Source organism: Uloborus diversus, chromosome 10 (genome assembly GCF_026930045.1).
Source record: "Uloborus diversus isolate 005 chromosome 10, Udiv.v.3.1, whole genome shotgun sequence".
Taxonomy (NCBI): domain Eukaryota; kingdom Metazoa; phylum Arthropoda; class Arachnida; order Araneae; family Uloboridae; genus Uloborus; species Uloborus diversus.
This window is the reverse complement of record NC_072740.1, coordinates 66,019,380-66,035,330: the sequence shown is the minus strand read 5'-3', so window position 1 is coordinate 66,035,330 and position 15,951 is coordinate 66,019,380. Positions and strand designations below refer to the sequence as shown.

Below are 15,951 nucleotides of genomic sequence, written 5' to 3'. Positions count from 1 at the left end.
TTCACTATTTCTCTCTCCATTTAATCTCACACTCCAGGGCTCGGACATTTTATTATTTTTTTTTATTAATGAATGCCTAATTCAGAAATATTGTGCATCATGTGCACAATGTCATGTGTATAGTATATAATAAGATGTGTATTATTTTCATACCTTATTTTAAAGAGTTTGAGTTACTTTCTCAACTCTTTAAAGTAATAAATTGTTTAATCTTTGTCCTAAACGTTTGGCAACAGCTCTTTTCAAGGGATAAACGTTATTTTTTTCTTGTTTGTTGCTGAATGCTGAAATCGTTTAATAGGATCAAAACACAACTTCTGCGATTGTGTCTTATTATTCAGTGTATCTCTTTGTTATGATTGTGCTAATAATTTTAAACTTTTAAATTTGTTTCTCCTATTAACCATTATTTGCTACGAAGATCACTTATTTTGCCAGAATTTTAGAACTGTGTTTCTATATTTCCCTCTTTTCATCCGAGTAAAATATTTTCATACATTGAAATGGGGGAAATCATTGTAACTGCTTGAGTTGTCATGCGACCGTTCGACGATCGTGAATTTCTTGAAACTTGTGAAAGGTCTTTTTTTGTATTTTGTTATTGTAAATGTAAGTACCATTGCATTCAAATACTTGTTGCTACGATTCAAATTTATTATTTATCTTACTTATTTTTTGTAACACTGTTTACCTCTTGTTTTGTATTTTCCATTATTGAGGGGATTTTAATTAATTTTTGCATTATCTCTATTTAATTGTTTGAAATTTAGATGTCAGAAGCATTTTTTGCCTTAATATCCAATTTGTTTTGTGAGTGGACGGCAATAAAAAAAAAAGTACATTATAGTAACCTATTGTATAAACTTCGACGTAAGCAATTTCTAATAGGTGCAAACATCATCTTGTATTAGTTTGAAATTTAAGTTTAATTTTTGTTCGTACATTATTGTTTGAATGATTCTTTTAAACCATCTACTACACATTTTTAAATCAAGAAATATATCAAGATTGATTGTATTTTTCAAACTTTTTGAAACTTATTTTTTGAATTTTTGCTTTTCTTTCTACAGGTTTTAAAATCAATTATTTTACTTATTTAAATCTTTTTAAAACTGAGTTATTGGAAAATGAAGTTTGTTAAACAGAGGGTAATCTGGTTTCAGGACAGTAAAAAAGCAAGTACTGTTGACATTAATTCTTGTTGCAAATAATAATAAAAAAATAATTCATGTAAAAATGTGACCGCTTTTTAAAGATGGGAATTGTAAAATTAAAATTTTCAGGTATGATTATGAAAGGAAAATTTTACTGATTGTTTAGTGCTCAGTTTTACTGCAGAAAAAAACTATGAAATTAAAATACACGCATACCTGCCTGAAATGGCGAAAACCTTTACTCTGTTTTCTGTTCTCTACTTAAAAGTGCTGTCTCAGCCAGCATTTTTGCTTACTAGTCTGGGACAAGGGACAGCAAGTAAGCTTAAAGGCTCGAGATATGTTTGAAAATATTTATGAAAATATTTATTGCGGTCCAAAAAGACTCATATTTTATGCTAACCATTAAAAACGTAAATCATGCTCACAATTACTTCAAAAAAAAAAAAAAATACTTCCCCCAGTTAATTCTATTTTGAATTCCGAAACTTTGAATTCAAATTATGTTTTTCGCAATCACGAGTTGCGACAAGACCCAACTGATTAGAGTTATTGTTTCTAGAAACGGCTCCCCCCCAAGCATGTCCCTCCTCCTGGGTGGTTACGTGTGTATAGGCTTACGTGTGTATGTGTGTAAAGGCTTGCGCACGTAGGGGAGTGTATATGACCACGCGTGTGTAGGACATGGACGCCACCGCCCAGCAAAAGTGGATTCCGGTGGACAGTGCTCAGGACCAGCCGCGCCGCCGCCGGTGGACGGTGGTGCTGCAGCCCTGGTCCAAGCTGAAAAAGGAACCGTAACGTCAAGGACAGTCAAATGAAAGCAATAAGCAATCGTGATTGCTCAAAAAATCCTAGAAAAAAAAAAGAAACTTCCAAAATAACGAAACTTCTTCCCGAAATTGTGGGCTAGAGCAAAAACCGATTGCATTCGAATAGTAAGAGTAACATCAAATTACTTCAGTTGTAATGAGTTATTTCTTAAATATAACACTTTAAATCATTAAAAGATCTCGGCTCTCCTTTGATATGCCCCCTTCTTGGCGAGATTTTAATTTTTCGCTCGATACGAAAATCGCCAATAAGGCGATAACTTGGCAACCCTGGTTTTGCAACTTGAACGCTGGAAAGTAGTTTCTCGAAGTCTGTCTTTTTGCACTTGTCTGTGTGGTAGGAGGTAGGTGCTCATATGTTCCGCTCTTAGGGAGATTTTAAGTTGAATACTCTAAAATCAAGTTTCAATTCAAACTTTATTTTAGAGTATTCTTTTTCTTGTTGTTTTTTAATGTTAATTTAGTTGAATTTTCTATTTTAATTATGAGTTCGGTTTGTGATGTTGTCCAAATGTATCAATTGAAATTTTTGAATGAATGAGGATATGTTTGTAAAGTTTTTGGAAATAATTCGCGAAATTAATTGGGTGGAGTACAAAATACAAGTAAAATAAGGTTGTTTTTTTTTGGAATTTTTTTTGTCAAAACAAACATAATTTAAATATTTTTGTAAAGTAATGATAATAAAAAATGGGATAATTTCCCTAAGAGCGGAACATATGTGCACTGCCTCACGTGAGGAAGTAAAAGAAAAGTAAAAAAGGTAAGTGAACATATTTTGAATTATTGTGTTTTTAGTGTGTTTCTGGTAGTTTGTATTTTGGTCTGGTTGGCATTTTTGTAGCACAAAAATGGTGTTAATTTCACATAAAATCTGTGACTTTATTGTATACTGAACGGAGGAGATCTGTGACTTATATCCGACTGTGATGTATATTAAAAGTCGGAGGGATAACGGACCGAGCGGCAGCGAGGTCCTGGCGAGCCCAAGGTGTCATAGTACTTTCGTAATGAGACCGAGGCAGGGCCGGCCAGCCGAGGTCTCATTACGAAAGTACTATGAGACCGAGGGCTCGTATCCCGGAGAAACAACGGAAAAAAATTAATGCATTAATTTCATTAAATAATTAATGACATAATTTGAATTTTTCCTGTTGGCGCTAAAAAAGCATCGCTAAGAACGATGTATGACATATGACGTCATACATAGTTTTCTTGGCGACGCTTTTTTGGCGCCAACAGGAAAAAGTCGCCAAGAGGGGGGTATATCAGATTTGTTCCAAGATCTCTTTATGGGCTGAGAAATGTAAATTTAGAATATTCAACTACTTTTGACGCATATTACTTTAAAAAATAAGAGTTTTACCCATATTTACCCCATGTGTGACCCATGATTGTCCTCATCAGGGATTATTCTTGGTCAGTCATTTAATTTAAATAAAATAAAATAATTATGTAATTTTAGGCAGAGGGATTATTTGAATTATTTCTAAATTGTTAAAGCTTGTTCCACGCCAAATTAAATCATTTTATCTTTTATGCTTAAGAAAAAAATTAAGTTTTTATGGTTTTTTGACCCAATTAACCTTTTGAAACTTGCTAACTTAAACGTTTTATGTTTATTTACTAGGGTCTGGTGGGGGAAAGTGATCAGAAATATCATCGCCTCAGAGCAGCAGCAAGACATCAATTCCCAGGAATAACAGTAAGATATCTTACTGTTGCTCTGAGGTGACAATATTGAAGTGAATGAAACCATTTAGTGTTTTTAAGGTAAACTGAATTAAATACAAAGTTGTATTCTCAGTTCTGAGTTTAAATTTGATATATAGCATATCGATTGAATTGAAGCAAGTTTGTAATCCTAGAATATTTGAAAAAAAAAAAAAAATAATTTCAAACAAAGGTAACAATTAAAAATTTCATCTTAATTTATACAAAATTAACTCTAATTTGAATTCCAAAACTTTGAATTCAAATTATGTTTTTCGCAATCACGAGTTGCGACAAGACTCTACTGGTTAGAGTTATTGTTTCTAGAAAGGGCTCCCCCCCATCCAAGCATGTCCCTCCTCCTGGGTGGTTATATGTGTATAGTTGTGTGTGTGTGTAGGCTTACGTGTGTGCACGTAGGCGTGCGTATGTGTGTAAAGGCGTGCACGCGTAGGCAACTGTGTATGAGCATGCGTGTGTAGGACATGGACGCCACCGCCCAGCAAAAGTGGATTCCGGTGGACAGTGCTCAGGACCAGCCGCGCCGCCGCCGGTGAACGGTGGTGCTGCAGCCCTGGTCCAAGCTGAAAAAGGAACCGGAACATCAAGGACTGTCAAGTGAGAACAATAAGCAATCGTGATTGCTCAAAAAAAATGTAGAATTTTTTCTGCTTCTACAGCTTTCAATTTATTCTAGTAGAATACTCTATGCTACTCCCTTTCCTCTCTCTCAAAAAAAAAAAAAAAAAAAAAAAATCATCTGCTAAATATCAGTAAAAAGTAGAAACTTAGAACTAGAAGTATTTTGCAGACATTAAAGAAATAGGAAAAGCTTGATCCTTTTTTTCCTTTTTATTTTTTAATTAAGTGATATTTTTTTGAAATTCTATTTGAGTGTTAAATTTCTTTTTGTTTTGTAATTTAGGTAGTTTAGACTATTCAGACGCTTTCAAAAAATAAAACATTGCAAATTATCAGCCCTTTCCTGGTGATATTGATGAAATCCAGGAGTGAAGTATGATTAAAATATTTGGTGAACAAACTTTTGACCATAGTTGCCCATCAAAAATTCATTTAAATAAAGTTAATTTCTTCAAAAAACTAGGTGTGTTGAGCATTAAAAAAATTATGGTTACTAATGATAGTTTTAGACCAATTTTTTTAACTATGACCATTTTACCCCATCCAAGTCATTAACACACTTGAAAAAGAAAATGCCATTAAGCTATTTAAATCAATTTTTTTCTTCCAAAAATTCAGTGCAGCATGTTCTTTATTAATGTAATGTGATATAACGACAAAAAAGTTTTGAGATAAATTCCTGTATTAATTATTAGTGTTCACTCTAGGAAAAAAAGGGCAGGGTGCTGGCCTTTGAAAGGGGCACTTTTTTAAAAAAGGGCACTATTTCAACGCGGTGCTCCCCCCACCCAAGACCAATGATGCACCACTCAAAAAGTACTGAGCCCCCCCCCCCCCCCCCGCCCCCCAAAAAAAATTAAAAGGAGAAATAACACTTAAAACACCTTGCAAAAATTCAGTCTATTGTGCACCATGAGCTCCCCCCCCCCCCCCTTCGATTGCCGTCACCACTGACTTTAGTATTAAATATGATTTCATCCAGAAAACGCATTTGTCTTCAGAATAGGTGTTAACTCACCCCCCCCCCCACACACACAAATGTCCACTAAGCTAAGCACATTTTCCACTCTAAAGGAACATTTAGCTAATGCTGAAACTTGGCTTTGGTTGTTTTTCAACACTTTTCAGGCCATAATTTTAACTACCTATAAGAGTAAAAAAAAAATTCTAGGCATTTCAAAACCCTTTGAATTTTAATTTAAGAAGAAGAGTATTTAATTACTGATCTCCCCTTCCTACCAAAGAAACTGCCTAGTAATGTGCATTGTGCCATTAAGTATTTTAGTAGACATCAAAATCGTGATGAGTGTAAATTCTCCTTTTTTTAAATATATTACACTTCAAATAGAATAATTAACTTAAAATACTGTATGCAGCACTTCAAAAATGCAGTGGTAGCAAGTTGCAAAACTAAAAAGTTTTCATTTGAGCTCTATTTCCTAGTCTTGGAGTTGTTCAAATTCATAACACAAATGTGTTGGCAGATGTATGTGCTCCTAAATGCAATGCATAAGCAGCTTGGACCAAGCTAAGATTTTTATCTCAGACAATTTTTGTGAAAATTTAATGTATTGGCATTTTAATTTTGTAATTTTTTTAAAAATCAATTGTATAATATTTATAAAAGAAAAAGAAACAGTGCAAGATCATTTTTGTTAGAAAAAAGCACGAGTATGTCAAAAGTATGCTTTTTATTATGTCAATAAGTGTTTTAAATAATCTGTTATATGAATCACACACACACACACACACACATACAAAGATAATAAAAATACTAGCAAAAAGGAGAGAATTGAATGAACTCCCTGTCAATGCGATATGTTTCTATATGAAATGGTTTTTTAGGGGGGGGGGGGGGCTGGGGATGGGGGTTAAAAATCCAAGATATTAAAAAAATTCCCTTGCATTTTAACCCAGTAAGCTCTGTACTATGTTCTTCTTAGGAAACAATCAGAAGTTAACTTTCCAGAAACAGATGTAAAAAGATTGCTACACAATCTCTAGCAATGTGCTAAAATTAGCTAAGCCTAATTTCCACGTGCAAACGAAAAACGGACACAAAGGACTGAAATATTAGGAAAATGTCTTATTCCCTCTCTCATTGTTGATTCTCAGAAGATCAAGGATGGGAAGGAATGAAACAAAGATCTCTCCCTTCCCAGAGGACCCTACTCCTTCCCACAACCTTTCAAAAACCCACTCTCAGTAGAAGGAAGAACATGGCTTTGTTTCCTACTGATAAGCTTGTTTGAATTCTGAGAATCTCATCTCCTCTTTGCCTCGGTATTTGCTTCCCCTTTTGTTTATGGGACTGTTTTCAGGGTGAAATTCTGGGAACAAGGATAAGACATAGGCGTTTTTGCAGACGATCGCTGGACAAATAAAATTGCCCCGATATCGCGGCAAGGTCGAAACGATGGTTGAGGCATTTGTCCCCTAGCCCCGTGCATAAATTTCAAGGTTGGCAACTCTCAAAACTCCTTTCCAAATTTGTTTTTCTGGTGCCAGTATATATTTTCAGAAAAACTTAATTTCCGTAATTCTAACACAAAAATAGCATAAATGTTAAAATTTGACCATTTGCTGCTTGACTATGTAGAACAACAGCACTTGGCTAATCTTTTACATTCTCAGAAAAGCATGGTAGCTTTGATAATTTTGTTTTTATCCTTTTCTTACACATTTGAGCGGAATTTTTCTGTAGCTCGAGTGAATGTTATGTGACTTACATCATAAATTTGGCAGTTTTCTACTTTTGAGTATGAGCATTGTATTAAGTTTTTTAAAAAAAATAAATCTATTAATCAATCAATGAAGTGTAAAACATTATAAAAGCTGAAGTTCAAGTATGATTTTTTTTCCAAAGGTATTCTAAAAAAAATTTAGAAAAGGTCAGTAATGCATATAATCAAGCATTATGAAAAAATAATGCAAAAAATTAGTTGAATTTTGAGCTCTTGGATTCAAACTATGTTTTTTGCAATCACGAATTGCAATTGAACCCTACTCATTGGGTTTCTTATTTCTATTAATGGCTTGTATCGCAACCATAATTTTAATTCAAGATGACAAAATTCAAATGAATACCAGGGGATGGATGTTGTTATCGCGTAAAAAGGATTATATAGAGTTGAGAAGGCCGTTAATGAATGATTCCATTCCAAGGCACATGGACACTAGAGAAGAGTTCGTGCTCATTTTTGAGAGCTCAGGCCCGCCTGAGCCTGAAAACTTGTAACCAAGCCCGGATGATATTGTCTCAGACCAAAATCCGAGCCCGAGGGAAGCTTTCTTGTATCAAAAATTGAGCCTTCTACAGTCTGACATGATGTAATGACACGTTAGTCTCCTCTGTTATTTCACAACAAAATTGCAACTGCGATTGGTTCAAAAAGGTTTTTTTTTTTTAAATCTCTCTGTTAATGAAAATTGTTATGTTAAATATCCTTCATTAACAAAAGTTTCTTAATTTTCTCAAAATGTTCCACTACAAATGTATTACATAAATGTGTACTGTATGGCATAATGAAATTAATCACAAAAAAACTTATTATAAATAAGCATTAATTTTTTTTTTGGGGGGGGGGGGGTTAAATGTTCAATGATTGAACTGATTGAAATGTTTTTTTTTCTCTCACTGAATGATAATGTTTATTTGCTTTGAATTTGTTTGGAGATTGACGATTGAATATCTTAGTTTGAGTCCAAGCTCAGGCTGAGCCCGTCTCATCTTTAATGGACACCTGCCCGGTAGCAGAAATTGCGAGACACGAGACGTGCGTCGCAGATTTTTCAGCGGCATGCAGATAATTTTACCAAAAAACAAAAAGAAAGAAAAAATTAATAAATAAAAGAAAGAAAAAGAAATGCAACTTTTCAAAAAGAGCGTTCGGAGTTCGTTTTTTCACCGGAAAAGCAATGGATGCTTCAGCATTTCAGCTAAAACATAGTCGCCATATCTGGTCATTCATAAGATCGAAGTAGATAAGAGATGCTTAAGTGCCTACATTTTCCAAAGCAAAGGAGAATTGGATGTTTCATTTAACTGCAAACTAATAAAAATGACTTAAAATGTGCAGCAAAATTTTTTTTTTTTGGATTTTTTAAAATAGTTTTCTTGAGAAATGAAAAATTTTATATTTAAAATTTCACCTTATCCTCATTGCTTTGGATGCAAAAGCGCTAAAAACTCTTCAACTTAAATGTAGTCTCAAGAGGATTTTTATTTTTAAATTATTTTTTAGCAACAAATTCAGAAATTAAGTTCTTAATTTTTGGCGTAGTCGCCATGTTTGGTCATTCCCAAGATGTTGGTACGCAAGACTCTTTAAGTGCCTACGTTTTCATAAACGGAATTGGATGTTTATTGCAATTCATGCTGTTGAAAATTGTGCAAAATGTGCCATTTTTTTTCGGATAATTCTTAATTATTGTCTTGAAAAATGCAAAACTTTATCTTTACAATATTATTCTATATTCATTGATTTAGAGGCTAATGTGCTAAAAACTGATTATTTCAAGGATTTTGAATCTCTCTCTATTACTACTTTACGAATAATAAAAAATTCTATTTATAATCATTGAATTTTTCGCGTAGACGCCATGTTTGGTCATTCGCAAGTTTTAAATAGATGAGACTATTACTTGGCTAAGTTCCCAAAAAAAGAATCGGATCAAGTTTTGATCAGTTTACTTCAATACAAACTATTGAAGGTAACAGAAAATATACAATAAATCATGTTTTTTTTAAAATCATTTTCATGAGAAATGAATTGTTATCTGCACAATTGTATTTGATCGTCATTGCTTTGGAAGTTCTCCTATAAACCAAAACATTCATCTAAAATGCAGTTTCCTGCCAACATCTCATTCACTAATTTATTTATTTATTGATAAAGTAGTGACCTCTTCCCCCTTATCCTTTTTATACTTTAAAACTCGGTGATGGTGGGGGCCACTAAGTTTTTCGGGTCTAGTGTCCACTGGCAAGTTGGAACATATCTGAATCTTGACCTTTCAAGGGACTTGTGTATTTTATGAAAACTTAAAATAAAACTAATAATAATGCTGCAGATTATTTTCAACTGCCCAAAACAGTGTCGCAGACTGACTTGAAAGTTTCTGCTTCTGGGGACACCTGCATTTTAAACATAGAAAAAATAAAATCAAGCAGACGTCATTCAACCTTCAACTAAAAACGAAAAGCAATTCGTGATTGCTCAAAAACTTGATTTTAAAATAAAATTTTAAATGTTTAAGAACATGTACTTTGAAAAATGAATTTAGCAAAACTAGTAACAGCAGTGCTGCACCTTCAATTTTTCTGAGCTGAGGTAGAAACATGAAACTGCTACCCTTGCTTATCTTTCTTCAACTTTTATCTCTAGTTTCAGTGGAAAAACATTCAAGTAGGGTGAATTCGCCGCCTGGGGCAAGTGCCTGGCTTGCTCCCCCTAGATCCTGCACTGGTAATAAGATAAAATTTATGGTAAGATCTACACTGAAGTTACTCAGACCCTTGAAATCAGACTGGGAGAAATATTCACATGCGAGGAAGCTAAAAAAATTTCATGCAAATGCTGAATTGTGGAAATCATGCATCTTAATGCAAACTCTGTAAAGTGTCTTTGACTACGGCAATTTATTCTATCATATTAGTCCAGAATTAACTTTTTTTCTGTATCTTTGCTTTTTTTCGTAAGTAAAATTATGTGAAATTTAAATGATGTTTTAAGATAATTTTTTACTCATCCAGGCAATAGTATAAATGCAGGGATCAACTTATAATGCATGGAAATCAATTTTTAATGAATTAAGTCATGCACTATCTTTAGTTTTCTTTTATATCTATTTGTTTTCTTTTTAGGTGGAAAAATGGATGATAGAAAATAACTCCATTTGTAGACAATACAACTCAAAAAACATTTGAGTTACGTTTAATTTCATGGATCAAGAACTGGATCAAACTCTTTTGTCAACTACTGAAAAAACTCCTCTTTTTAATCATAGATTATTGTCTGATATGTGGCCATTTCATCAATCTAGGTGGCATGACTTACAAATAAATGGGACTTCTGCGCCAATTATTGAAGAAAATATATGTAAATTGGTTTTATACAAAGAAATTTTAAATACAAGGTATGTTGTGTTAACATTTTTTTCAATATAGTTTTTGATCCCCCCCCCCTTCCTTCGCCAAATGCTTTTTATGCAAATAATCCTTATTGGTGATTTGAAACAATGTTGGAAAAAAATATATATTGCAATATTCAGTGTAGGAAATAAGCAGTATCACCAGGGCCCAATTTTCCAATAGGCAGAGTAGGCAGCTGTCTAGGGCGGCAAAATTTTCAGGGGCGGCAAATTTCGCTTTAACCATACATTTTTTAAATTAATTTGTTAATCTTGAGAGTAAAATATTGGCATTCTTTCATTCTTCAAGGACAGAGACAATTTTTTCTTAGGAAAATTAAATGTTTTGCAATCATAGCAACAGATCAACGAAAAACAGTAAGTGAAGACGAAAAGCGGGTGTCGACTTCAGAAAGTATTGTTGCGTTTGGCCAAAAGTCGCAACAAGATTGGATTTTACTAAGATTTTTAGTGCTATTCTCAAGTTTATTCAGTACTGGTTTCTTGAGGGATTGACGTTCATTTTGTTTTTTACATTATTTATATTTTTGTTATTTAGTTAGGCATGATTAAAAAACAATTTTAAAATTTAAGAAGAGAAAAAAGAATCTATGTTGCAATATTATCTCCAAATTTGACAAATCGTCAGCAAAATTTGCCAAATAAGGAAATTTTTGGAAGATTACTGTGATCTCCCATCGGGGGGCCCCTGAATGTGAAAAGTCATTATTTCTTCATAAGCTTGACAGTTTAAATTTCGGGAATACTTTTTTGCATGTTTTTGAGTAAACGAAATTCCGCTTCTTTTAGGTTGGAGGGGGGGGGATTTTTTTTGGACCAGAACGACAATATATAACTGTATTGCCGTTCTGGTCAAAAAACAATCTTCCTTGATATATTTATCCTCAGGTGTATGCAGAGCCAGATTTGGAAGTGTGGAGGCCCCGGGGCAACGAAGGAGTGGACACCCCTAATCAGGGTTTGAAAAGATCATCAAATTTTCGAAAATATCCGCTACTTTGATATATATTTATCTATCCCATATTTTCGATCAGCACTTTAATAGTAAATACATCCTGAAGTTACTGCTATTTATTTTTTTTATATTATTATTATTGTAATTTATAGGGGAGAAAAAACGTAAAATTTGGTGACCCGTGAAAGTTAGGATATTTTGTAAAACTTTTATTGTTGGGGCACCTTTGTTGTGGAGGCCCCGGGGCAGTAGCCCCGCCTGCCCTCCCTTAAATCTGGCCCTGGGTATATGCTTCCAAAGCGATTTGTTTTCTTCCACTGTCTGGAGTTTGTGCCTAATTCTTGTTCAACCAAAGATTTTCTTTTCTACGAACAACAGGTGGGAAAATGGCGACTGAGGACATTTTTTTTAGGTTGCCACTTTTTCAAACTAGGTCGCCACGTGGTGAGTGGCGACAGTGAGTCTTGACCTTTAGGGTTATTGTAATTTGTCTTAAAATTAATAAAAAAGCAATGTTCCAGCAGCAATTTTTCATTTCTGAGCCATATATTTTTAAAAGTTATATTTCTTTTTCAACTATTTTTAAACATATTATACTAACATATTTTTGTAGTACAGTTTTAAATTTGTTTTCATTTTACGGAAGGAATTCTTTTCTCCCCTAATATTTGAAGAATTTACTTTCAAAACGGATTATATCCAGTTTTATGTTTTTTTGGCAAAACGAAAAAAAGTTTTTTGCACAAACACTAACTGTTAGAATTTCGAATTTTACACCATGTTTTGGAAGAATAACAAGTGACTATTGGCATGAATCTAGAAATTTGTCCTAAATTTTATCAGACCTAAATTGCCAATTTTATTTTGGATGTATTCCCTTTTGGTGTAAAACAGTAAATGTCATCCCTTTTTGCAAAAAAACACGCCTTTTCTTCAGAAATAAACTTTAAAATTGAAACAAAATATTCAACAATCACAATTTCTCAATTGATCACAAATTAATCAGTAATTAATCACAATTTAATAGTAATATCAATTATTTAATATTAATTTAGTATACACAATTTGAGGTCGCACTTACCTAACTGATAACAGATTTGCACAAGGCGCAAGATGCTGCAATCTCTTAATACGGACAGGTATCATGCTTGATTGGAAATGCTCAGCCAGTGCCTCGCTCCGCTATTTTATTTGTGAACTACTTTTGAATTAGAAATGGCAAACTCAAATTTGGATATGTGCCCTTTTGGTATGAAAGTAAATGAGTGGAGACCGGGGCAAATAAGGGATAGGTTCCACTTTGCTGTAAAAGACCTGGTGAGAAATAAGGGGATGGATATACACCGTTTAGGTGGCAAAACTAATGTTTACGCATTTTTTAACAGTAAATATAAACCACTTTGAGAAGAAAGAAATGCATGGGTCGCGCGCGGTAGGGCTTATACTACAGATTCTGAAAACAAAAAAACAAAAAAAAAAAAACACTTTTTTTTCCAAAAGTGGATATAATCCGTTTTGAAAGTAAACTCCTCATTTGTCGCCTGTGTTACTCCCTCCTTATTCTTGACATTATAATTAGAACTCATTGCTTAAATATTGACCACAACTGCCATTTATATACTTTTAATCATTCATGCTAAACAGCCATTTTTTTTTTTCATGTGTGTCATTTCGTAGAATGCTATATGAGACAAAAAGAATTTTAGATGTAGGTGACTTTTTAATGTGTCCCCTGAGTTGCTATTGCATTATTTTTATATTAAAACTTTAAGTCTCAGTTAAAAGAAAAAAATCATATACTTTTGCATTGTTTCCATGAAAGTATAAATATATGGGGGGGGGGGGTTAATAAAATTTTGTTCCGTCTGTTTCTGGTCTCCTTTGTTAATGACGTTTTTAACACAGGAGATGATAAAAGAACAGTGAAGTTGATAGTTTTTAAACTTGTTTGTAGTTAAATTTTAAAAACACTATGACAATTTTACCTTTCTGTAATCAGGGCTGCCAAAAAGCCGGCTTTTATTAAAAAAGCCGGCCTTTTTTGGCCATTTTTTTGAAAAAAGCTGGTCTTTTTTGGTTTTTATAAATCATGTACTATGTTCTTCATAATAATGATCTCTAAATTTTTATAAGCTAACAAATGTCAATTGAAGTAATAAAACAATAATAAGTAAAGTATGAGCTGAAAGTCAAATGATAAGAGGAATAAAGATACAAAAACTGAAACTCATTTCAGACAAATTTCTTACTCTTTTGTTGGATGATCCTCTATAAGCTAATGTGTCTTGAACACTGAAAATAGCTTCCTTTTTTCCTTAAAACACTTGTATGCAAAAATGTGCCACTCTTCATGTCTTAATAATGGGTTTGTGTTTTTTTTATTTTTATTATTATTTTTTTATGAATCTTAATGTGTATTTGTAAAACAGAACTAAATTCTGCATTCATTAAACATCATATTTTAGATTTCTGCTGCTATAAATAGCACCTTAATATATATGAAAACAAACAATAAATGACATAATATATCATTTCGGAAGAATTTAAATTCACCATTTTGGTCTTCTTGGTTTTCTTATCTCATATATTCTTATATTTACTCTTATGTAGGAAACTATTTTTCTAAAAATGTTTTTACTTTTCGTCAGAAAATAAGGAACAGTTTTGGTGATTGAACAAAATGGTATAATGCATTGTTCTTTAAAGTCTGAACCAAATGACTGGCATGACAGCTGCAGTGTCATGTGATCTTTTGAATTTAACTAAAATTTCTTTATATATAATCATTTAAATTCCATTCAACTAGATTAATTTCTTAATATAGAGCAAGTTTTTTTTTCTTTTGTAATGAACCAAGGTTATTTAAAAACTACCAAATTTTTATTCTTGTTTTATGGAATTTGATTTAATGCAGTAGTAATTACATTACGGATACAAAGATAGTTTTCATTTTGGTTAAATTACTATAAAAAAACCCCAAAAAATTATTTTCTTAAAGAAGCCAGCTTTTTCTAATAAAAGCCGGCTTTTTAAAAATGGTTTAAACAAAAAAGAAAGAAAAGAAAAAGGGCCGGGCGATCTTTTTGGCTCGGCCAAAAGTGAACAGCCCTGTCCGTAGTACTTCTAAAAATAACTTGGAACCTAATTTTCTTGCTGCAAAAATATTTTATTTCTCTAAGACTGATATTTGCGTGAATGTGTTTAGTTTTTACCTCCTAAATTATCAAAAGCAGATTTTTAAATTTCATTCCTACAGTTGTAAAAGTGATAAAATTGATTGCTTTTAGAATAATTTGATTAGATGATTCACATATCATTATTTTAATAATTTAGTGCATTTGATTGATAAATGAGGTTATTGTAATATATTAGCATGTTTTCGCAACAGGATTTTTTGTTATAGCGATTGGCAACAACAATGCTGTATTCTATTAATTTGATATTTTGAATCTGGACTTGTAACAAAATTAGTAGTAGTGTTATTAAACATTTAGTTTTCATAAGCAATGTTATTTTATTGTGCAGATAACATTGTTATGAGGTCTTGTTATGCATTTATATAAGAATTAAGCTTCTAATGTTTGTTATTTATAATATGAAATACTGTTGCAAAAATACTGATGCTCATTTTGTTTTTCTCTTTCTAGAATTAGAATTTGGGATCTGTCAATTTTGATCCCTAACATACTGTTCTTGCTTTTTATGCTTGCAAGATGTAATAGAGCACGCTTGAAGTTGCGAGCAACAAACAGTCCAATATTTTCTACTTTTTACATTCTGGTAAGTTGATTTTTTTTAAACAAAATACATTTGGCTAGCCATAGTTATTTACTATTTAAAATGTTTAATATTAACTTGTTAAAGGAGCTATTTCTGCAATTTGCTCTTCACCTAGATCAAAAGGACAACTACTAAATAAATTTCTTCCCATGTGCAACATATTTTAAAATTCAAGTAAATAGGTTTATTTGACTCAGAGCATGACTAACATCAAACAGATGTTGCCTGCTACTGATAGTTCTGTAAGGAATTTATCATTTCTCCTAGCAATTTTAAAACAATAAAATGCAAATCAAAAATACTTTGTGTTATTAAAGTGTTAGTAAAATGAAAAAAAAAAAAAAAAATCATCATAAATGAAACACAAATCTTCAAGAAAATTGCTGTTACCAAGGCAATATGTGCATTTATATTATTATTTTTTCTTTTTTCACGAAGGTCGTGCTGTGACTGTCTGTTCATTTAGGTGAAGTATTAAAAAAGAAATGGGAAAAAAATCATGTAGAGGTTTTTTTTTTCCATTATGCAGTTGACTTCTAAGCTGCCTATCTCCGACGTTAGTCACGACTTATTCTTTTTGGTGAACACATTAAGGCAACCTTAAGGCATTACACTAAATGGTTTAGTGTGGAGAAAAGTATAACATGTGAGACCACAATTACTATCTTATATGCATACTATAAAATGGAAAAAGGAAATTTAAAAATTAATGTTACTTCAA

At 32.5% G+C, this 15,951-nt stretch overlaps 1 protein-coding gene across 1 annotated transcript in view; it reads left to right on the top strand.

Moving 5' to 3' along the window:
- The first annotated feature begins 289 nt into the window (after positions 1-289).
- The window catches only part of LOC129230974 (transmembrane protein adipocyte-associated 1-like), a 40,244-nt gene continuing 24,582 nt past the window's right edge, over positions 290-15,951 (top strand). Inside the window, exons 1-3 of the mRNA XM_054865212.1 lie at positions 290-609; positions 10,209-10,480; positions 15,098-15,230. Coding sequence (XP_054721187.1) covers positions 10,287-10,480; positions 15,098-15,230 — 327 coding nt within the window. The 5' untranslated portion in view covers positions 290-609; positions 10,209-10,286. The remainder of the gene's footprint in view (positions 610-10,208; positions 10,481-15,097; positions 15,231-15,951) is intronic.